The sequence below is a fragment of the Pagrus pagrus genome, assembly GCF_965226575.1.
Source record: "Pagrus pagrus genome assembly, chromosome: 16".
NCBI classification, from domain to species: Eukaryota; Metazoa; Chordata; class Actinopteri; order Spariformes; family Sparidae; genus Pagrus; species Pagrus pagrus.
The window spans coordinates 13,179,378-13,204,224 of NC_140200.1; the positions used below are offsets into that span (position 1 = coordinate 13,179,378).

Consider the following 24,847-nt stretch of genomic DNA (forward strand, 5'->3'; position numbering starts at 1 on the left):
GTTTGCTTGTAGAATATATACTGACAATGATTATAATGACATTTTTCTTTGTTAACTCATTTCTTCTCTTGTGCTGTACGAAGAAAATGTTTGTTTCCTTGTTCTGCAGTTTAATTTGAAGAGTCTACTCCGTTTTCTCAAAACAACATGTCATCCTCTGACAAAACTTAATGCAGACTTGGATTACACAACCAAAACAAGTGTCAAGAGGCTGCTAATAAATTCTCATATCATACGAAAATGATTTGAACACAATGGACGCTTGGAACAGAAAACAATGTCTAAGTTTCTTACAACACATCAGCACATATTTCAACATTATTGGTTTTAATACAAAGTTAATATGCCTTTTAATAAATGGACTGAAACACAAAACCAGTGTTCCTGTGTTATCCTTTTAAAGGTCAAGATGTATCCGCCTCTTCATCACTGTATCGGCCCAGTTCTGATGACTCGCCGGTTATTTCATGTTTACGACTCTGCACACTCCGAGCCCACAGACAAGGCATCCTCTCTCCTCCGCTCACCGCTACTAATTGAAAGTCAACCCCGTAGCTTATGATTAGCCTTTCGTCCTGGCCTTTAAGTCTCTGTTGATCCCAACAGCCCTGAGCGCTCGGATTAAATATCCCCTCATACTTCATCACCGCCCCCTTAATTGAGACTTTTCCCACCTCGCATGCCTCTCTGAACATCAAAGACATCAGAGACGGAGTGACTTGTCAAAGCTAGAACCAGAGAGGCTTCCTTTGCGCTCCACCTCCAGATCGTCCTGATTTCTATCTCATCTCTTCATCGATCTTTTATGGATATTCCCCTAATTTCCTTTGCTTTTTAATAACTTTGAGCTCCTCGTCTTCGTGCTCTCTTGGAGGCCGGGAGATGAGCCCCATACTGTTGCATAACTGTGTCCAATTAAACTCTATTTGTGTCCATAAACACTCGGGGGTCGCAGGATGTGGACAGATACCAGGAAGCGACATCATAAACACACAGGGCACATGACAGAAGTCTGTCCTGGTTCATAATGTACACACACACACACACACACACACACACACACACACTTTCCAACATGTAATTCATAGTAAACTTACACTATACATAGACTGAATGCATGTAAATGTTTTGTTTTTTGCTTTATGTAAATATACATTCCTATTCAAGCTACAGCAAACTGGACACACACACCCACACACACACACACACACACACACACACACACACACACACACACACACAAATGGACAGACACAGACTCTCATGATGTGTTAGCCTGAGGTGCTCCGTGGGAACCGTCCTAAATTGAAGAGCAGAGCTCTCCTCCTCGTCTCCAGCAGTCTGCCGCCACAGACCAGGCCTAAACACAACCAGATGTGCCACCATCGATTTCTGATGACACACACCAGCACACACTCCTAATACACACTCTTAATATCCGTCTGGACCGTGAACACGAGACCGCAAGACACACAAATGCCTCCATGGCCTACAAATTTGTGCCGAGCACGCATGTCTGCACAAGCTCTTTGAAGCCGACCATGAAACCAGCAGACCCTGAAATAGCTCAGATCTGTAATAAACTTCCCCTTTAAGAAATATATACAAGCTATAGCTAAATCATATAATCAGCATGTCCAAATGCTGCATGTGAGCGTTTTGAACTCTGATAATCAAAACATATCTATTTCCAGAATCAAGATGCAAATTATACAGAAAGATTTGTACTTTTTTGAGCGCTGGCTGCTAATGACGACAAACTGAAACAAAAAGAGGAGGTTAAAGCAATTAACCAGCCGTTTTTGTTGCGATTTGTCGAGACTGGTCAGGTCACAGTGAGTCATCAGGTGCATGACAGATCAGTAGGGGGGAAAAAAAGAAAAGCTTAAGACCTTGTTGTAATTGTGCCCTCTGTGCTTCAGCCAGCATGTAGCAACCCATAAAACGCTTTGGAGGCTTAGTCAACACATAGCACAGTCAGAGAACATGAGGATAGATAGCCAATTATCTGAGAGAGAGGGAGAGATTTACAGCGAGATCTGTCTCTTCTTCAAACACTGTGCTCAGACTAGAAATGCATTAGTGTGTGTGTGCGTGCGTGTGTGTGTGTGTGTGTGTGTGCGGGCATTTCGCTGCAGATAGTGAAAGAAAGGTTTTGTGGTTTTTCTGGGTCCTAGCAACCGTGACTAACTTTTCAGCAATACAAAAGAGCCCTGGTTACTGTTCTGGTTACAAACCTTTTACCAGAAGTCCTTGTGTGAAATGATGAAGACGCACACATGGATGTGAGTCCTTGGATGTCTCAATGTAAAGGGAGTGTGATGGTCAGCAGTGACTAAATGTTTCCAGGCGGTGGACCGGCTACAGATTTAGTGCTCGTACTCACTGTAAAATCTACAGAAGCCAAAAGACGCCAACTCTTTAAATGCACAGTTAAAGATACTGTATGTTCATCTCAGCTACTCCTCATATGAATATGAGTCAATAAAGGAATTTAATTAATTTAAGCTTGGAAACATCAGCTTTTGATCAAACGGATACATTTTTGTATAAAGTCTGCCGAATCAACAAGTAGGCCCAGACAGTTAAGAATCAGTTGTGGACAGAAACAAAGTTTATTAAGTTTCTTGTAGCGCAACAAGTCTCAAAATTGAGCGTTTTTTTTTTAAGGGACTTCACTGTTTTTGGTTGGTTTAATCAAGAAAGAGTTGCATAAGAGAGAGGCAGGGTGTTTTTTTTTGACTTTCAGAGGTGGAGCCTTGCTTTCAGTTGGCTTTCACGCAATTTAACCCCTGGATAAACCACACAGTAAACACCATAAGGATGCTATACTGGTTTTATAATGAATGCTGTGCTGGCTACAGAATAAAAGTCAACAATAGGATGTGTGTATTTCAGGTTAGGGGCTCTTCTGAGATCGGCTTATTTTCTCGTAAAGACTTTTTTGCAACTGTTACATGAATCAGTGGGTTACAAGATGTCATCACACTGGTTTGTTTATGGATCCCAGTTAATTATGCAGAGTGCTGCTGTGGGCTGCTATAAAACGGGTTTGTCTCAACAACAGCTGCTGCATTTAGGGAGTATGTGACTTCATGGTCAGACAGTTGCTCTGTGGTGTTGGGTGTAATTGCAGTCGGGCAGGGAGGGAATGTAAAGTGTTTTAGAGGAAGTGCTGGAATGCAGCAAGTCATCATGGGACATAATCATGCAACTTTTTTGAGGGCACAGATGGGCGAGGAGCAGAGGAGGAGTAAAGGCTGAAACACAAAGGCAGAAGGAGCAGAGACAGCAGAGCTGCTGAGTCCAGTTCGATGTCAGTCCTGCTATTATCCCCCTCCTGTAAAAAGGTGATTATACATTTGGACGGTCCTTAAAATTCCTTCCCTCCTGTTTCACCTAAAACACACATTTAAACCACCAAAAAATAACACGAGCCTCAATAAAGTTTACTGACTTCGTGCAGCAGCTGTACCTGATTTTTGTAAATGAATCTCCTGAAATAGCACATTGTCGGTTTCTAATTTGTGTGTGTGTGTGTGTGTGTGTGTGTGTGTTGGAACCAGCTGTTTGGACGAGTTTCAACAAGAAGAGGAGGCGAGTGCATGTGGGCAGAGAGACAGACAGCGGAGGTAGAAGTAGTCACAAGCTTAAAAAATGTAAAGTACAAAGGGCTCAACCGGACAGTGTCACGTTTAAAAATTCCTGCATGTGAAGTTTTATGACGTGTCAATGTTCTTATGTGCGTCCAGATCAGTTTAGGACCATGACCAGTTCAGGTAGGCAACCACTGTTACCTTGGATACGAAGCACTCTGCAATGGCCACGGGGTCGGCGTTGCACTTCTCAAGATCGTGAAGAAGGTCTCTGAAACACACACACACGTGAAAATGTGAATACAAACGACTCTCCCACGACTCATTGTTCCAAACTGTGACTTTCAGGAGCAAGAGTCACTCTGACTACAGAAATTAGGTCTTAGGGCAGTCGGCTCTGAACAAATGAGAAACTTCCATGTATTGAAACAGGCATCTCCCATGTGTGACCATGTATGTGTGCGTGTGTGTGTGGGTGTGTGTGTGGGTGTGTGTGTGTGGAAAAAAAGGCCACTGTTGGGAGTTATTGTTTCATGGTTGAAGCATGAGGTCACTGTGATCGCTTTAAACCGCTTTTATGCTTCCTTTTACAGGCCAGTTTGTCTGTGGGACAGCTGAGAAATGAATAGGTGGGAGAAATGAGTACGTGTGTGTGTGTGTTTGTGTCTCTAGACCACCATGGCTGATGTTCAGCTAGCCACACACACACACACACACACACACACACAAACACACAGTTAAGAATGGTGCCGGAGGACACAAAAATGCAGACGGGGACTTATTACACACACACACACACACACACACACACCTGACTGCTGCGACAACGCCCTTCCCAGAAATCAACAGGTGGCTCAGCCCAGTTTCACTATTTGCAGGACATTGTTTGTTGAACCTGAGAGAGTCAATGTTTTGATGTCTAACTGTTTTAAGACCTTTTGGGGCGAGTCAAAGTCAAGTTCCAGTCTTGATTAACAAACAGACAGTCAAGATCCATGTTTTTCACTAAACATGTCTGAGTTTAGACCCGTTACAGACAGAAACTTTGAACTAATAGATATTATCTCAAAACTTTCCCAGTTGATTAATAACATTCAGACAATTCATTTGTCCAAGTAGCTACGACTGGGAAATATATGGGGACCGTGGGATGTATCTGACGACGCACTTCATAATGTGGAACTGCCTGAACACCAAGGAAATAAGGACGCATCACATCAGTCAAAGTTTATTGTTGAGATGATGAAGATGAGGAAGTCTCACACAGGTACGTAAAGAGCGTGTGTGTGTGTGTTGTACCTGTTAAAGTGGTAGATGTCCTGGATGTTGCCGAACAGAGAGCCTTTATCCTCGGAGCTCAAAGCCAGCCGGGACTGGTTACTGATACACTCCAAGTAGTCCTGCAGAGAGACGGAGAGAAAGCAGTCATGATGGAGCTGTACTGTACATGGCTGCCATTTTGCACGCTTGATTTTGACGGACCACTCGCACTCCTACGGACCTCAGTAGCTTTCAAAGCCCACTGCCCTCTTGACACATTGACAACCTGTGTGATTTTAAGAGCTGCTTAAATAACATTTCTTTAGTTTAAGAGCCATATTAATAACACATTAGCAGCATGATTCAGGGCTTTCAGAGATGTGGGTTGTTTTTTTAAGATTTCTGCTGATATGACGCTGTGGTTCGTCTCACTTTGCATCTTGCAGGCATCAAATTTACAATAAGTCTGTGTTTACAAAAAACAATCAAGCTGTATCAGCTTTGACGATGGTAGAGAACGAGCATGTAAAATATATGTGTGGGAAACACTGGTAATAAAAGGTTCCCTCATACAAAAACGGAAACTAAAACAAAGATTCGATTAGATTTAGTCCACACTAGAATTCGTTGTGGCCTGTTTTAAAACCTGTTTTAATCCAGATAACGACAGCGTTGTTTTGTGTAAACGGCTTGATAAGAAAATAGCACAGGTCATCAGGTTGAGAGTGAGTGTTGGGAAACAAAGGTTGGCCATGTTGAGAAACAACCATAAGCCTATTCTCTTGGTTCTTATCACTGCGTCCATCACTGTCGTTAGTGAGGAGTCGCAGATACAACACCGGCCTCAGGTGTCAGACCGCCCTGCAGGAGGAAAGTGAAAGGTACAGAGACGAAGATGGATCGTTTTAATGTTTTTCTGTTAAAAGCTTCTTCTGTCGCTTTTACATCTACTGCTGCCAGCCACTGGTAATTTAACAATAAATGTCACCTGCTCCTTCCTACAAAGCATCTTGAAAGAGCAGTCCACCCAAAATAAAAATGTGTTCATAAATTTCATGTCACAAAACATTTCTGGAGCTTCGCAGCGATACAGCATTGCAGCATTCTTCAAAACAACTGAAGTGCTGTTTCGCTGTGACTACAAAACTTCACCCGACTTTCTATCAACATGAGGGTGAGTAGATCATGACTGAATCTTCAGTTTTGGCCTGAACTTATCCTTTAAGCTCTGGGAGTTGCCAACCCAAAACACCTGCACACACATACACACAAACATGAACTCAATCACCCATGCAGCAGCTGTATTCAAACTTTAAACCAGGAGCGGTCTGGATACGGGTTCAGGAGGCAGAAGCATCCTGGTGGCAGTTTTCAAACCAGACCACAACCTGCGACTGGGCAGGACAGACATTACAACACTGAGAAAAGTACCAGGCTGCCCTGAACATGCACAAACACACACCCACTGATCATTTCTGCACACAACGCTCGTGTGTTTTCGAAGAGAGAGAAGGGAGACATAGAGTCTGTTTGCATAATTTCCAGTCTGCTGCAGCGGTTTCTGTTCCTGGTAGTGTTTAATGTATTTAGCCATCATTATCATAATTATTATTATAATAGCTGAGTCTGAGCAGTCCATTAAACTGTGTTTGGATAGGCGAAGGGAGGGATGTAAAAAAAAAAGAGACTGAATAATCCCAGCTAAAACAAATGACAGCCATCTTGGTTGTTTAGGGTTTAGAGAGCTTTAGGCCAAGGTTTAGTTTTGAGGCTTTGAGTTACACAATTAGACAAACAGGCAGGTTGGTAGTTACATCAGGGGGTCACGTGAGGTCAAAGGGTCATGTTTGGATTTTGCTGGCTATCGCAGGTGATGTGTAATGTGATGCTGTATTAGCCACCGGGTCACCGATCTGACCCGGCCTGACCCAGTCACTCATCACACTCAGCCAAAGCTTGACTGAGCTTGACAATGGGCAGCGTTCAGATCTCCACACACACACACACACACACACACACACACACACACACACACACACACACACACACACACACACACACGCAAACAGGTACACTCCCTGCTAAGACATAACATGTACAAACTTGATACTTTCTCGTGTTAACCATTAACCTCCTCAAGTACACACTCTTTCCCTCCACACCAAACGCTTCCTTCACTCCGCACCGCAGTAGGAAGTCATTCCTCCAGACAATGCCGAGTGCAAACATCCAAATCTCGTTGTGTTGAATGTTTTCTGCAGGCCGAGTTCGACGTGATGTTTCCAGTTTATTTCCAATCGTAGCTTCAAATGGTTTGGCGATGCGTTCAAGTTCTCAGAGCGGAAAAAGGGAGGAGGAGGAGGAGGAGGAGGAAGGGGAGGAGGAGGGAAAGAAAGATGAGAGCTTTGTCTTTGGGGTTGTTTGTGGAAAACGGATTGGCCTCATTACACACACTGATCGAGCCAAGGAGGGGTGATCACACAGAAATGTGCCCTGGCCCCGAGAGCTCAACTTGAACACCGCAGCTTAATAAAACACATGCAAATAGACAAAAAAGAACGCTGTCACCAATTTGACAACAAAGTTGAAATTTAGCTTTCTATTTTCTGTATGTAGATGTGTTTTTTGCGCCACATTACACATCACCTTCAGCAGCTAACAACATCCAAACATGACCCTTTGACCTCACATGACCCCCCACATAACTGGCAACCTTCCTGTCAATCTAATTGTGTAACTCGAATCCTCGAAACTAAAGTCTTGGCCTAAAGCTTTCCTGCCTGTGTCGTCAAAACGCCAAAGATATTTTCTGACAATGATACAATACAATACAATGAATGCTAGATGTTTCTTGCTTGTAATAAGTAAAAGAAGAAACTAAGCATTGTAAGATTTAGAGTTTTTGCAGTGTACTCGGACGAAAAACCCACAAACACTCGCTAACATCTGGCTGTTGTCTTCAGTGATAAAAAGGTACAATCAACATTCAGTCCTGTTCAATAAACCTGATAAAAACTGAGAATTTATCTCTGCAATTACAAGGTCTATATAAAAAATACTGAGACCAAATTAAAGGTAACACTTGTGAGATTTCTGCAGAGGTGTGAGCATCAGCACTGAGTAAGTCTCCCGGAGTAAAATGAAGTTAGAACACAACAGAAACAAAATATTTCATTTTCGCCAAACAAAATGTTGTATTTTTAGAGTGAAAACCCCCTTGGAATGATGCAGTTGCGGCCCATAACCTCTGGAAAACCACAACACAACCTCTGAACATTCCTCCTGTCAGGATTGATGCTTTGGGCAGAATCTACAAATGTGCCACAAAGTGTATTAAAATTTTCTTACATTTCACTAAAGTATCCATTCCATCTAAATACAGCTGTTTTTGGCCTCAAATCTGTAGATTGTCAGCTTTAATATGGCATACTGTCTGTATTGTTAGCATGAAAAACTATGATCGCTAGCGCCAGCTTTTGGGGTCATGCACCATTTTTGTTGCTTCTGCTTTAGTTGCTTGGAATTATGTTTTGTTTAGGTATTTTTGGTCCTGATGTGCTTTTAGCTGAGCTTCTTCCCGTTGCGTGGGCATGCTGCGTTGCTAAATGATTAGCATGCCCTTTTATGCTAGCTTCGAACAGCACTGATGAAAACAACACCAGGGTGGACGCGGTAATTTTCGCCCCTTTTCCAGTGCGATGCTATGGCGTGCATTGAAGTTAAGTACGTAATGCTTTTTGATCCGTCTCCGTTCAAGCAGCACTCAATCATCCTTCAGTCAGCGCTATTATAAAGTAACCGCTGTTACATAGTCACTGGCTCCCATGTTGCATACTTTCCTTGTTTTCGGGTGCGTTCAAATGTGACACACCAGAAATAAAAACAGGAAGACAGACTCATCTACTGGCAATAGGAAAGAAGTCAATTGTTTATTTTTGGCAGGTTTACCCACATTTAAAAAACGGCATACACGGGCTAATTTTGTCGCAAAATGGTTCTCTAAATTCACAAATACAGCTCACCGACTGGCAGCCAGAGCAGGAGTGTGAGTGTGGACCACAACTGGGCTGCTGACAGATGAAACACAGGTGAGCCCCGGGGAGTCTGGGTAAATATTTGTGTTCAGGCCGTCACACCCTCTTCCCTCGCAGGAAGCAGCACGGGCAAAGGGATTACTGCGGGACCAGCTCACATAGGACAGTGCTGATAATAGGTGGGTCGATGCTGCGCAGTCCAGCAGCTGTCTGCTGTGTAGGTAAACTGTCACGCTAAAAGCTCTATTCATACAGATATAATCAGTGCAATACATCAGCTGTGCACTCACTGGAACTGTCATTAAAAGGGGTGAAGAAAGGCTAAATGCACGTGTCTTTATCCAAAGTACCGGTGACGAATTGGCTGTCCTGCCATGTAAGTGTGGTCTTCCAGGGCTGGGTGGTCTGCAGAGTAGAGCCAGTACAGGCCTATTAAGTGCAGCCTCCTAAGCTCTGTTCTGTGTTTTCCTAACCTACTTTAGACATTGTTATCTCCGAGCTAAACCCCTCTACCTAGCTTCCTCCCTCTCTCCCCCTTTTCCTCACCTCTGTGTCCAAAGAGGGGAGGAAAGGAAGGAGGAGAGGGTGGAACATCGATCAGGGGTGACGGGCCAAAACCACAAAACCCTAAGCCTCACTCCTCCTGCTTACAGCGTCTCTGAGGGATATGAGTTTCCTGCTCAACAAATATTCCCTGGAATGAACCTTTTTAACCCCAAATAGCACACAGACAGGAGTTGGGAGGAAGCACTGTTAAAAAGAGGAATGTAGGAAAAAGCTCCAGCACATGCAGAATAGGACAACTTCCACACAAACATTTCATCGTTTTACACCATCAATTCAAATTAGGCTGCAGGGTGAAAATGCGAAACACACGTCACATGTGCGCACCACATCTGAGCACAGACGATATGAATTTTTTATAAGTTTCATAAAGAACTAAAAGGAGCTGAGCAGAGAAACAAAGAGGAAGTGAAGAGAAAGGAGCGACCTTTGACACAAACCACTGCACCCAATCTTTAACAAAGCCAATAAAGCACTGACTAGAGGCAATGTGTATCCTTGCAGTTCAAAGCCAGCCTCACAAAAAGAGTGTATTTATCCATGTGTGCGCTCAAAAAAAACGTTTTGAATGTGTGCCTGTGCCCGCAGCACAAAGGCATCGGTGTCGTGTAACTCGGCCAGACCCCGCCTGCGAGCGCAGGTGACCTTACTGTAGCGGAGGTTCCCGGCAGGCAGCGAGCGGTGTCTGTCACGTGTGTGAGGAAAACCACAAAGACCTGAAGGATGTGTGTTATCTGTTGTTTTAAAAGGCCCGTATTCATCATGGAAAGATCAAGGTCAAGCCAGCACTGGACTGAAACACATTTATGACAGCGGACTGCTGCTCGGACTTCAGATGGGTCAGCTGGGAGACTGTTTTTTTGGGGTGGAGTTTAAAGATGAGGCCTCTGAAATGCTTCATGCTCCAATTTGATTTCAGGCCACAAAGATACCAAAGTTTAAAAGGTACAATATGCAATAATTAGCCACATCTTGACCTCATGCTGTGAAGAAATCGGGAGCAGCATATTACCAGAGTAACAGCAAACTGTAGCTACTGTTAGCTAGTTAGCTCAGTTAGCCGTGCAGTGAGCGGTGAATGACTGGGAGCTTCAAGTGGTTTTATGATTAAGGACATACATTTTAAACTAAAATTATTGCATATTGTTACTTTAAAGTCACTGATGGAAGTAAATTTACTTTGCTTAACATTTTTAATTCAAACAAACATCCTGTGTGAAGTCACATGTGCAGCTGATATAATCTTCAAATGTGTTCAAGGCCTCTCTCTACGTTTGATTTCCTGCCAATATCAAGGATCCTCCTGCTTCTAATTTCTGACACAGTTTGTGTTTTATCAACATATCACTATGGAAGAGTGTTTCTTACCTCTACAATGCTACGCAGGTCCTGGACATAGGTTCTCTCTGTGTCCATTATCTCCTGCACCACCCGGTCCACATACGTCCTGGGTGCCTGCACCTGACCCGTCCGCTCTCCCCCATCCGGGCTCAGCTCAGGCTCTGAATGTTCTGTCACATTCTGCCCACTGCCCTGTCTCCCTTGTCCCCTCCCTGTGTCTCCATTGTTTCTGTCATCTTCCTCCCGGCATCCCAGCTGCCGGGCGGGGACCAGTTCCAACCGAATCGCCCCGGAGTCCCGATCTGAGGTCACCGGGTTACAGTGAGGGGCAGTGACGAGGGTGGAGCGGCTGCCCAGCGAGCAGTGACTGTCCCGGGATGAAGCGGATGAAGACGTGGAGCTGTAGCTGATCGGCCTTTCGGCGCTGTCGGGTGAGGAGTCCATGCTGAGGGCCGAGCAGTAGCGGGAGGAGGTGTAGCGGAAGGCCGGGTTGCGGAGGCAGCGGGCCTGTATGTCAACGGAGCTCAGGACTGAGCCGGAGTCCGGGACTTCAGGAAGAGGAGGCAACACATCAGGCAGGTAGTTATAATCGTCTACAGAGGAAAACAAGAGAAAGGAAGAGATTCTTAATCAGTCAGAGTTTCACTTCAGTATTCTTTTTTTTATTTTAAGTTTTAGTTCATGCAACATCACACATAAAAACATGTGCACACCGACTGCACACTCCAGCAAAACACTGAGTTTACCATCAAGTGTCAAGTGCATAATGGTGTGCAAATGGTGGAATGGCTTGCAGAAATTTGCACCATTGGTCTAATGTACTTTCCAAGCATTTAGGTGAAAGAGATGTTACTGCATGTTGCCTAGAGAGCCTTCCAAAGTTGCACAGTCCAGGCTCAAATTTGAATCAATGGCTTCTTTGGCTCTGATGCAGCATGTAATCTGCAAAATAACTAGTAACTAAAGTTTTGAAATAATTGGAGTGAAGTAAAAAATAAAGTATTTGCCTCCCACATGTAGCAGAAAACGGAAATATCAAAGTAAAGCACAAAATTGTACTTAAGTACAATACTTAAGTAGCAACACATCCACACCGATGCAGCCCCTTGCTGTGTTGTTGTGCGGTAGATCCATTGTTGGTCTGAAAGTCTCAGAAACAATGGCTTTGCCTATAGCATTTTTAAATACGCTGTTGATATATCAGTCATGATGCCTGGGTATAATTATTGCAAACATATAAGACCACAGTCTAGACCTCTGGTATCTCTTATACATGCCTACATTGGAATTCCTGTCCTGTGTTTTCCAAATAAATGTCACATATACAATGTTGCAGTCTGACACAACGATGACGCTACTTGTAATATAAAAGTCATGACTTAGATACCAGAAGAACAGCACCATCGTTCCCATTTGTATGTTCCTTTGTGCTGTAAAGTCGAGTGCATGAAATCGGGCTCAATTTGTTTTACCCTTAAAGGGTAACTCCACCAATTTTACACATTTCAGTGTGTTTAAGGGTTGTGGGGAGCCACAAAAGTCTTCATACTACTTTTTCCACATATGCTGTAGTACTCGCCAAGACCTGTAAACACACTTTCATGTGTAAAATTGGTGGAGTTACCCTTTAAAGATCGAGATAGATCGAAAAAACAGACAAACGAGCAATATGTGCCATAAATCAGAGTAGACACAACGTGGAGTACTAGTATTTCACGCACCTTTAAAACCGTATTTGTTTACAGTAATTACACAACTCTCAAAATAGTCCTGACGATTTGCTGATGCTGGAAAGTCTCACACAGAGCCGTTAAAATTCAAATTAAATTCAAACGTTCGACAGACACTGACCCTGTATTTCCCTCTCTCACACTAAATGCTAAAAAGACTCACTGTATGTAACGTCGAACACTTACAATACCACTTTCATATAGCCTTACAGTCTCTATCTGTTTGGCATCCCAATTCCTGACATTCCAGCTGACCACAGTCTGACTGACCACCCGCCAAACGAGGGCTGCTAGCCCTCCCAGGTTTGTCCTCAGTTCTACCCGAGGAAACAAGTCGCGTACAAGGAGCTGAGCAGCGAGAGAAAACACACACAAAGACAAGAAACAGAACAGAACAGAACCGTGACTTGTGCGAGAGATAAATGTCTGGGTGTGGAAAAACTGCGAAAAGGACTGAATTTAACAACAAGATTAACGGTGTGATGCAGAGAACGCTTCACTCTGAGGCATTGAATGAAAGCCCTATTCTAAGAGACAAGGTTGTGTGTTTGTGTGTGTGCAGCTACAGGAGTCTATCTGGCGTCACGCCGGTGCCAAACTGGCTCACAACCTTGTGTCTGTGGAGAGATCCGTTAAGATATGATTACCAGCTCTCTCAAGGCCTCCCAGTCTGGCCAGCTGAAGTGAAACCACACATGCAGCGTATCAAACAGAAGCCTTCCAAGTTTCCTTCAACGTTTTCCAAGGTCTCCACTTCATAGAAAGGCCAGCTTTCATGGGAAGAACAGGGAGAAAACAAACACAAGCAAGGGGAGGACAACGTGAGAGAGCCTCACACCAGCTCAGTTGGAGTTTGACACCAGCCTCTATCATCAAAGCTCCATACACCGGTGACCCTGCAGCTCCGGTGTTGTGGCAACACTGCGATTCAATGCACTATAGGATGGTGTCGCTCCCTCGCTGCCAGCAGCACCGGTTCAGCCTAAACCCGTCTCACTTCAAAGCATCGGAGATCACAGACTCGCGTTCAAAAACATGAAAGGTGAAACTGAGAACAAGCACAAAGAATCCCGGTACATACCCACTCTCTCACCTTTCAAATAGGTACCTTGGAGGTCTTTTTGCCATGGTGACACCACTTGTTCGACTGGTCTGTGATGGTAAGATCACAGGGTGGACTTTGGCAACCACTACTGTTCTGATACTAAGTTAAGAAACTGAACCTGCGTTACCAAACTTTAGATTTTTGTAAGCGACACAATACACGGTCTGTTTTTTCTTGAAATTCTCTTGATAATTTCACTTAATTTTTCAAGTTTTCAACCACAATTCTTATATATCGCACCTTTAACCACAGACCTTATTTCAGACATTTAAACTGAAACCCATTGACTTCAGGACGAGGGAAGCTGATGTGCGAAGATGCTAACTTATTTCCAGGTTCAGGAGTCATTCCTGCATCACTCTATTCTTTTAAGTATAACATCCACTCTTTGGTTTTGTTTCCATCAGCCTCTAAATGCTCCCTTTTCTTCACTAGCTAGTCATTTGACACTAGGCAGGTGGCATAGAGTTGGTTTATCAGAGCTTTATTCAGCTTAAAAACAGCTGCCTATTGTATCTTGAATTGAGGCTGATGAGGGTGGAGTATTCAGGCTAGCCAAAACAATCAACTAAACAAGTCATTTGATCCATTTTTAATATAAAAAATATCGATAAGTGCACGTTTAAGTCCAAAGTCACGTCCCTCAAGTCTGCCCCGCTCCTCCTAACCATCATGTTTTTCACTGGAATATAAAAGGAGTTCCTGGTTACATTGTTCCTCAGAAGGAAATGTTTCAAAATCTCGAAAACAACTGTGTTGAGGGCTGGAGTCTGAAGCGCTGAATCGCAGCTTTCTGCAGTTTTAATTTCGCTCCGCAGCCGTGCCAAGAAAAGCAGGAAGGAACTGGAGCGTCCAAAAACTGAAGTGGCATGAAAACTGGATTTTCCTCAGACAAGCTTGGAGCCGATTCATCGTGCGTGCGTGTGTCCTTCCAAATGTTTGCGCTCCCGAGCCTGACCCACTTTTTAACAATTACAGATCAGACAGGAGGAGGAATCTGGTGGAAGAAAACAACGCACACACACAAACCAACAGCCTTGGCTTTTCGATAAGCAACACGCTGCTTTTAAGTTAGCGTACACAACGCACAATGGGTTGCATTATATCACATACCATGACATTAATAGGTAACTGACCCTTCGGCAAATCTATGAGATTTACTTGCTTATCACAGCAGGTTATGTATGTAAATCACACTTAATGCATTACGTTTATCGCTCCAAAGATAACACTAACCGAGCTAATAACTTAATGGTCCTCACACCAGCTAGTGCAGCTAGATATGAGTGTGCACATGACAGACAGACGGTTACACACACACACAAACATACACACACGGAGAGCAAACACAGAGAGGCCATGTGTTTCCGTTTGCAGTGAAACCCAAACATCTCAGAGAGAGATTGCTCCATCTTGTGTTTGCCCAGCCCCTCCTTCCCACCTTCCAGCTTCATGTTTGGGGCACACCCCGACCGTTTCCTGGGTGAACTGGCTCTTGGACACAAACACACACACACACACACACGCACACACACACACACAGAGCAAAGATGGCCAAGCTTTAGTTACCTCCTGTCCAGATTATGTTCAACCTGATCCTTGTAAATGATCTCTAATTATGGTCATAAGCATGCAGGTTGGGACTGTTTCTCCTCTGTGTGTGTGTGTGTGTGTGTGTGTGTGTGTGTCTGTGCATGCGAGGATTAGGGTAGTGTGTGATAGCTGTGTTTCCTGCCAGACCAGAGAGGGAGAGAATCAGTAAGAGCCTGAACAACCTGGCTTCAATCTCTGGCTTTCATTTAACTTGAAAAAGACAAAGAGCTGGGGCGCTTTAGTATTCAGCCAAGTTTAATATGTTGAACATCGAGGCTGCCTCGAAGGCAAACAGTGCGAACCAGACTGAAGACTGACAAAGTCCACAGAGGGTACAAAACACTGAGAGTCACATGTGGTGTTTTACTTTTTAGGAGAGTGTGGTTTTCACAAGTAAACACAACTCTTCTGATGTATTTTGGATTAAAAAACCTTCACATTCGCGTTTATTTTGATTATAAAAACATGGATAAAGAAACGACTAAAAGCAGATATCCAATCATGTATTAGATCGGGATGGACTCGTCAAGAAAACTGAGAAAAAACTTGTTCTGGCTGTGTCTGTTTATCTTGAGTTTATTAGACAGAAACATAACAGAGACAGAAAAGCCCTATACTAAATGTTGCTGTGAGTGTTGCATTGTAAGGTTGTTGTGAGCTGCGCAGTCGACCTCTGCTGAAAACCAACGTTCTGTGTTGTTTCCTCTCACCACACAAGTGCTTCAATCCAGCACTCCAGAGCGCACTGCCAGCGTTTTCATGCCCGAAAAGAAAAACACTATGTGGACACGGGCCCTTACAGTAAAATACAGTGATGATCTTGCAGCAGGAAACAACATTTTTGGGAGAAATTGAGTGAGTGTTGAGTCGAATTTCTATAATTTCTACATTCATATACATCTTTTTTATTGTTTAGTCTATAAATTATCAAAGAATTGTAAAAAAAACAAAAAACAAAGTGACGTCTTATAAATATTTGAAAACTAATCGATTAAGACCTGAACACTCTCCTCCTTCGATGCCATCACTCTCGAGCCTCTCCACCTGTCCGGCCAGGTTTAATGACTCATGCTACACTTAACCCGTCCACTTCAGCCGCACACTTTATGGTCACCTGAAGTGCTCTTTACTCTGGAGTGGTCAGCAAACAGCTGTGAGCACCCTCGTCTCTTTACGACCCCGATGAGCCTCAGAAGTAGCTCAAACAGCACAAACAGCTCTGCGAGTGCTTTGTGATGGGCATGTGAACATCCTTTGTGGACTTTTAAACCAACATATTTGAAAGTATTATGTCATATGCAGATTCTGGATAGAGAACAGCTGCGAAAAAAATCACAGTGTTTATTTTAAGCTGCGCGGCATCTCGTAATCATCGGGTTCAAGACAAGTGTAATAAAATGACAATGTGTAGCTCTCTGGTTCCAGCAACAAAGCCTGCACGCGACTTCCAGGGAGTATCCCTCAGCAATAAAACCCAGGAAAATCAAAGAGGGGACCTGGTACTGAAAAGACTGGAAAATACCAACTTGGTTTAGCTCTGACGGCTCACATTAGATTTGGCTTGACTTTGAAGGCATTTCTGCTACGAGTGAGGACCGAGTCGTGCAAGAGAGGGAACAGTTCAGGGTCGGTTTGGAGAGGACGAATGATTACAGTGGCCAACAAAAGGGCAGATACGCTGTCGGTTTGGACACGCGGCTCACAAAGATCTGGATGCAGTTTTATTTACGCTTATGCTGCTTGGGTCACTGTGTGCACTGCCCATGCAGTCATAAGCTGCGGGGGGGGGGGGCCCCATGGGGGTGAAGGCACTCGCAGCAGGTCATAATTGGCCGAGCAACTAATAGGTTTACAACGACTTGATGTATTGTGTGCATATCTTCATTTTAGGTCGACTGACGCTAAAGGAGTTGGCAAACTGGAAAGTGAGCATGTGATGTTGAGTGTGTTTAGTTTCCTTCCTCCTTTTAGCAGATATATAGAGCAGTGTGCAGATGTTATGCGGTGCACTGTGAAGCAGAAGAGATGGAAGGGCCAGATAAGAGTGGATGGGTACTTAAAAGGTAAACGTTATTAAACAAAAATCCAAAAAATGAAAGGACGAAGGACGTGCTATGTATAAATTAAGACAACCAACAGATAAATATTATTGAAAATTGTTTTTTGTTTTTTTTCAAAAAACAGCATAAAAATATGCAGGAAACAGCAATAAAAAGGTTAAAAATATCAGCAACAGATGGCTACTCAGTGCTTAGCAAGTTTTGAGCTGCATTGGGACAAACTGCGTTAGGAGTAGGTTGCATCAGTCTTTATTTCAATGGATGCTCTGACCAAAATCAGTTCATTTCAAAGGAACTGCGTACTTGGAGGCGAAGCAAGTCTTCGATCTTTGACACACGGATCTGGCCGTTTGACCAACTGCTAATGGCTTTGACACTGAGCACATTTTTCCCACCAACAAAACCAGACCACTTATTTTGAAAGGATGCGCAAAAAAAAAAATTCACATCAACATCATTTCCAACATGACGTCAGCGAGGAGAGACCAGGACAACAGGCTCTGTCAGCCGAAAGACTGTCCCCTTTCTTCTTTCCATCTCTCCCCGTCCTCTCTCATTAATGCCACTTGTATTAAATTTTAACGACATTCCAGCCACTTTCTTGATTCCTGCCATTTTCTTTCTCCTTTCCTGCCATTCTCCTCTTCCCTCTTCCTTATTAGACATTCAAACGCAGAATATGTTCGGCAGGATATAAAGTAACTCCAAGTTCGCTCCACAGGACATTCCTCTGGGCGCAGACCATCCCTCTGCAAGCATATACTTTACTATGTAAAAATACACATTGACCAGCCTGTGTGTTCGGCTGCAGACCACCGGGGCTCATATATACATGCGTTCCTAACACTCCCTATTCACACTCAAATAACTGACATACATAATAATCAGGAGGGATTTAAACCTTGCAGACGACCTTAATTGTTGCCTGAAAAGAAGATTTTGTGACATCTTTTAATTAAATTCTGAGAGCACATTCAAGAAACCCAGTGCCTGAGATTAAAATGGAAGATCCACCGACAACTGAGCACATTTAAGACAAAAAGGAGGCAGAAATGATCAAAATGAAACAGAATAAGACAAATATCTCCAGGATTTTAAAGGTGCACTATGTAGTTTTAGGGAAGACATTTTTAATCAGAAGAGAAAGATCTTCACTGACTGACTGAACAAACTGTTTTCATGACTGAATAAACAAACTACTGTTTTACTTTGTTTATATGTGGCGGACCCTGCCACCTTTCCAGCTTCAAACAGTGTTCTGGGACCTTGTTTTCCTCTGAGAAGAGCTTGTTGATTCAGTTACGGAAAAAAATAAATACTTCTATGTATGTATTATTACTCATTAATATGAGTAATAATACATACTGTAAATATTACAATTCAGAGTTTGAGTTTCTTCTCCAGAACTTCACAGCGCCCCTTTAACCAGACAGGACTTGACCACACACTTCGTACAGCTCACGGATCCTCTAATCAGCCTTGTTTGTCCGTGTGTGTTCTTGTTTATTCTGCAACAGGCCTACCAGATGGCGTTCACTGCCACGCAGCTTGTTGCTGACTTAACAGTCCCGGTGCATTTAAGATGTAACTGAATCCAGAGGTTTGCTTTGATGGCGCGAAGAATTAGTTATTTTTTATAGCATTGGAAGTCAGTGGCGAACATAATGGGGAAAGATGGCGGGAAGAGGACATGTGTGTCTGTGAGAGAGAGTGAGAAATGAGGAGGAGAGGACCCAGAGGAATGAAAGTAGGAAGAAGAGATGAGAAGAAAGGGCCAAAGGTCAAACGCCACCCACTCCCTTTGCTTTTTCTCTTTTCCATTTCCCACTCGCTCATTTTGAATCCTGCCTTTTGTGGGACTCTAACCCTCAGAGGTTCTCTCCATCTCAAACCAATTAACCAAATTCTCGCAGCGCCTTCGTCTTTCGTATTTTCTGCGGCGGCACAATGAGGCACCTCAGCCCATGCTGTCTGTTTGGTTATGGCCTCACATCCTCTGCCGCGTCCACTTAAGGTCAGTCTCTACGTTTCTGATAGAGACGCAGGCTTGATCTCAACTGACGCTAAGGGCCTTAAAGTGTCACTCAGGATTTCACACCGCGGCCGGACGACTGCGGAGGAGCGGAGGCAGAAGAAGAGAGGGCAGAGGTGGGAGAGACGGAGAGAGGCCGAGGATGGGATTTGAGACGGGAGGCGGGGTTTCCACTGAGCAACTTATCACCGGACCGACAAAGAGCCGAGGACATACATTTTAATGCAGATGTTCCGGAGAATGGGAGGAGAGAGAAAGTAAGGCATGGAGAGGAAAGTATTTCAAACATCTCAACAACAACAGCACGTCATGACTGGTAAAGACGGAAGCTTAAACTTGATGTGCGACTTAATAGACTCCTGTGGCTTTCATTGGCTCACAAAACGCGGTTAAAGTAAACGCACACACACACAGCTGGGAGGCTAATTGGCAACGAATGGCGTTTTTCTCATGATCGAGAAAAACCAAACAATTCAACATCCCACAGGTTTTTTTGTACACAGATGAACACCTTCTTATCTTCAAGTTGTGTTTATGAGACATGTAGTTGCTCTGTTTGGACATCAGCGAGGAATGCGGTGCGCACTGTTCAGCTGACAGCACCGGTGTTTAGCCTCTGTGGGAAAAAAGAAATGTCCACCCACAAACTTACACCGCCCTATTTTCAGACACTCTCACACCCACCCTTGGGACACCCATGCGACCTGTCCTGCAACACACCCTTGGCCCTCCCTCCGAGTGTGACATACTAGCCTCATTCTCTGGATGTCAGCCCGGAGAAAACATTCGCCACCGGACTCTGCATCCATATCAGTCACTCTCTTGTTAGACCACCTGTAGCTACGTGCACGTGCTTGATTGCATGATTGGAAAGCTATTGATTTGTTTTCATATTACTCCGAAGGGACCTGCCCTCCCCACCCCTCCACAGGGCTGCAGCTCCTCGCACGTGAGCGCTCGGGACGGGGGGCAGATGTCCTCCACCTCCCCAGAGGACTGGGCGAGCAGGGTGGGAGGAGGAGGACGGAGGGGTCCATTGTCTCCAGCACCTCTAAACCAAAGAGTTTGCTCTAAACAGTAATTATTCCCCCCCTCCTCTCCTGTCTTCTATCCCCATTTGTAGCCACCCCCCAACTGCTGCCCTCAAGGCTCTAATTTGGGTCACAGGCAGCAGAATGGCATTTCAACACTCAGTCAAACCTACACCCAGCAAGAGGACGCTGACACATGGGGTGGCCTTAGAAAAAAAAAAAGCGGATTACAGTTAAACGTTTATCTTATTTGTTATTTCTCTTCAGGGGAAATGAAACACAAAAAAGCTTTTCTGCAGTTTTTGCCTTTAAAATTGCATCTGGAACAACCAAGAAAACAACGTTTATAATTGTAACAGAACAGCAGAAAGCTGCGCACGCCATCATCTCAGCATCATTAAGGCCTTCTGCGGGAAAGCAAACAAGCTCCCTTCAACACCGGGGGTGAGAAAACAACCAGGAGACGCTGTTCATACAACCGTGCCGCTGAGAGACGTACGGTGCAGAGACACTTCACACGGTGCTGTCAGCTGAGGACAAAATATCACACACGCCGCACAAAAGAGCCACCAAGACAAACAGCCAGACCATCAATGACTCGTATAAAGTTTGTTTTGAAAGTTTGGCCAGATGCCACTTCAGAAGTACCACTTTTTCTGTGGTGCGACACGTGATATTAAAGGTGCTCCATGTAGTTTTGGGGAAGAAATTTCAATCAGAAGAAAAAGAGAGAACCTCAATAAACAAACTCTCTTTGTTTTCATGACTGAATAAACTGAATAAACAAACTGATCTTAAAGGACAACACAATTTCATTGTTTTACTTTGTTTATATGTGGCGGACCCTGCCACCTTTCCAGCTTCAAACAGTGTTCTGGGACCTTATTTTCCACTGAGAACAGCTTGTTTATTCAGTTATGGAAAAAGAGTTTGTATAATTACCTCATTAATATTGTAAATATTCAAATTCAGAGTTTGAAAAAGCCTCATTCATTGACAAATTGTTCAACGTGAGTATGATTTAATCCTGTTTGATGGGGTTTGTAGACATGACAGCAGAATCTAGTCCCAGAATCACCTCTGGAAAAACTTTAATCTGATCACGCTGGGAAAGATGACTGAATATATTTGATAAAAGAAAAGCTCTCTCTTACCAGTAGGCATTGTGGCTTGGCTCTTCTTCAACAGAAATCAAAGTGAATGAAGTTGGAAAATGCGCAGGTTTTGAGGAAAGCCAGCAGGTCACATATCCAGAGTATTCCAAGCCAGTATTCCCAGCAAAGTGTGGAGAAAAAAAAATCCCTTAGATTTCCCAAATTCTCTCAGTCATTGTGAATCCTTTTTCTTCTGGGAGCAAACATGCAAGTCCGCTCCTCCAAAATACACACCGGAGCCCAAACTCTCAAACTCTCAGGCTGAACACACACCAACACACTCCTCTCTGGGTTTTCTCTCACTTCAGTTTGATCTCCTCTGTCTGAATGCCTCTCTCCCTCCCTCTCTCTCTCCTGTGGCAACACATCCACTGCCTGCATGTGTGCGTCTAAAACTGTTCATGTGTGTGTTTGCATGCCAGTGTGTATGTGTGTGTCAGAGTGAATGGCCTCTGCTCTCTGCTGCTCCCTCCCTGCTGGGTATTCCCCTCCCCCTGACTCCTCCTCCCTCTCTCCCGCAGCAAATTACAAGGAGCCGGGAGCTCCACATTAAGTGCCTCCTCTCCTTTTTTTGCTCCTACTTTTATCTTTCTCCCTGCTCCTTCATTTCTGTCTCCTCTCCCTCCTCGTCCCCAAAATCAAACTTTTAGCTCGGTCCTGTAACGCTCGTAGGGTCTGGCGACACCTTTTGTGTGTGTTCGTCTGCTGCATGCTCAGCAGGCAGCTGAACTGCTGCTGTTGGCGCACAGCTCCAGAGATCACACACACACACACACACACACACACACACACACACACACACACACACACACACTTTACAAGAAGAGAGAGAGAGAGAGGGAGAGAGAGGCAGAGGGGGGGTTACGGCTGATCAATAGGCCGGTTGCCAGCTCAAACAAAAGCTCCTCGTCCACTGCGAGACACTGCACTGCTCATTGTGTCCCAGATCAGAGGAAGGCTGGACTGAATGGGCGCAACAAAATGTCAGAAGTGGGATTCAACATGTACATGAACATCAGACAGTGGTTCACAATCATCTGGGCTTGTGTAAGATTATTGTTTCACATGTTTCAGCACCCACGCTAATATAAAACGTCTCCTTTAATCCTTTACTTTGGGGAATTACCTGTTAATATGTCGTCCTCATCAGCATTTTTAACAGAAAGCCTGCATCACAAAATCCAGGTGTGGGGCATTTGGGAGCCAGAGGATGGTTTAATTAAAGGCACTGCTGAGTTGCATTGTGGTAATTGTAGGATAGTTTTGGAGTTGTACTCACACTAGGGCCTTAAAGACGGGACATCTCGCCCGCTGCTGCTTCAACTGTGACCATCAATAATCTCAATGTCTCTTTGTAGTTACCTCAACTTTTACAGTGCAAAGCTAAATCAATGGAGTAACCCTTTAAAGGTCCGGTGTGTAGGATTGAGGAGGACTATAACCTAATTACCTGAAAATAAGAAATAAGCCTTTTATATCTACAGAGGGAGTGGGAGTCCACCATGTTGCACCTCCACGTTTGTACAGTGGCCCAGCAGGGACAAACCAAATATCAGTTTAAGAGAGGCCCATTTGTCTTTTTCACAATCTTAGCATCTATCGTAGGGGTGGGTGCGGTGAGGGGTACTCAGTTGGTTGCAATCTGTAATGACAACGAAGAAGAATAAAAGCCAAAGAAGAATAAAAAATGCTGTTAAACAAAAGACTGAAGATAAGAATCTGACCAAGTATCCAATGCCAGCCTTTGAAACTTTTTCCAATGGCCAAGTGTACAGAGTTTATAAAGTACTCAAAAAGTATCAAGATTTGATGAGCTGGATATGTCTTCAGGTTGTAGTCTGACTCATCCAATGTTTAAAGCCTGCTATTCGGGTGGCATTCCCCTTTACTACGGGAAACAACAACCCCTCAGCGAGCAACCTACATGCTGAAAATGGCAAGTTTCTATTATCCTAATCTGGGAGCTGACGGTACAAACCTGAACAAGCTTCCACCTCTAACCTTCCCTTCTTTCAGGGATTCAGACATCTTAATGTCAGGGTCAGCCTGCCCCCGCGCAAAGAGTTCCTCTACACTATTTTCCAGGGGTACTGTCACTGGGCTTAGCATGGGCCAAAAGGATTGTGATTGGTTAAAAGAAATACAAACAAGCAAAAGAGGTGGTCCGAAGTGTATAATGTCCGAAAGCAGTTATAGTTCAGGACAGGCCATGTGCCCATAAGGAAGACACACGGGAGACAATAGGCCCTCAGTCTCGCGCACTAAAGCAAATGTGTCGACTATTAGTTGTCGCTCTTTAAAGACAGGGACTGGTCCCAGCAGCATGGGGTCCAGCTAACACCACCCCCTTCTCCTCATCAATACAATAATAGAGACCCCCTGGACTATCCTCACACACACACACACACACACACACACACACACACACACACACACACAAACAGAGCAGACCCCAAGAAGCACGACCCCTCTCTCTAATGGTCTGAGGGTCCGTTGACCCACGAAGCCCCTAGACCTCCACTCCGAATCTAAACACGAGTCCCCCTGCTAGCTCCACCCCTCTCTCTCTCACACACACACACACACACACACACACACACACACACACACTGACACACACACACACACACACACAGAGTACATAACGAGCACCTCTAGCTTGGCAAACACACAGAGGGAGCGTCTAAACTCCTCGGTTCAGCCAAGCACGACCTGTTGATGACAGAAACCTACAGCGGCAGTCCGGCTTATCTGATGCCCCCTGTCTGCTCCGACGGCCCCCGCAACACTCTGACCACGGAAAAACAATGTTGCTCCTCTTTTACTGGATATGACAATCTCTACATGAGCTGCAACACATGTAGACAAAGTGCTTTAAGAAGGGGGATGAAAGGGACGACAGTGAGGCTGAGGATATTGATAAGAATCAAAGATGAGCTTGATGTTTTGGCTGCAGATCTGATCCAACAAATGAAAAGTCATCTTGGCAGACTGTCTGACAAGAACAAGCAGCTTGTGATTATTCTCATTACTGATTAAGCGGTTGATTATAACTGACAAATCATTTTGCTCGTAAAATATCAGAAATACTTGAAAACTGTCACCATCTCTTTCCTTGGTTTTTGCCTGACAATCTTAAAGAAATAGTGTGACATCTTGTGCTCATTCACCTTCTTGTCAGGAGTCAGATAATAAGATTGATGGCACCATTGTCTCAAATGTTTCAGCACCCATACTAACACAACACCTTTAATCCTTTACTTCGGGGCGTAAACTGTTAACATGTCGTCACCATCAGGGTTTTTTCAAGCCTGCATTGCAAAATCGAGGTGTGGGGCATTCAGGAG

The 24,847-nt window shown here is 44.2% G+C and overlaps 1 protein-coding gene across 2 annotated transcripts in view; it reads right to left on the minus strand.

Annotated features, from left to right (window-relative positions):
* LOC311271541 (pleckstrin homology domain-containing family G member 1) overlaps window positions 1-24,847 on the minus strand; it is a 42,739-nt gene that overhangs the window by 12,243 nt on the left and 5,649 nt on the right. Inside the window, exons 1-4 of one of the 2 annotated variants that reach the window (XM_084377271.1) lie at window positions 21,501-21,900; window positions 10,823-11,388; window positions 4,896-4,996; window positions 3,798-3,867 (exon numbers count right to left, since the gene is read on the minus strand). In XM_084377271.1, coding sequence (XP_084233397.1) covers window positions 3,798-3,867; window positions 4,896-4,996; window positions 10,823-11,388; window positions 21,501-21,510 — 747 coding nt within the window. In that variant the 5' untranslated portion in view covers window positions 21,511-21,900. Of the gene's footprint in view, window positions 1-3,797; window positions 3,868-4,895; window positions 4,997-10,822; window positions 11,389-21,500; window positions 21,901-24,847 lie in introns of those variants that run through there. The other variant, XM_084377272.1, reaches the window with a different exon arrangement.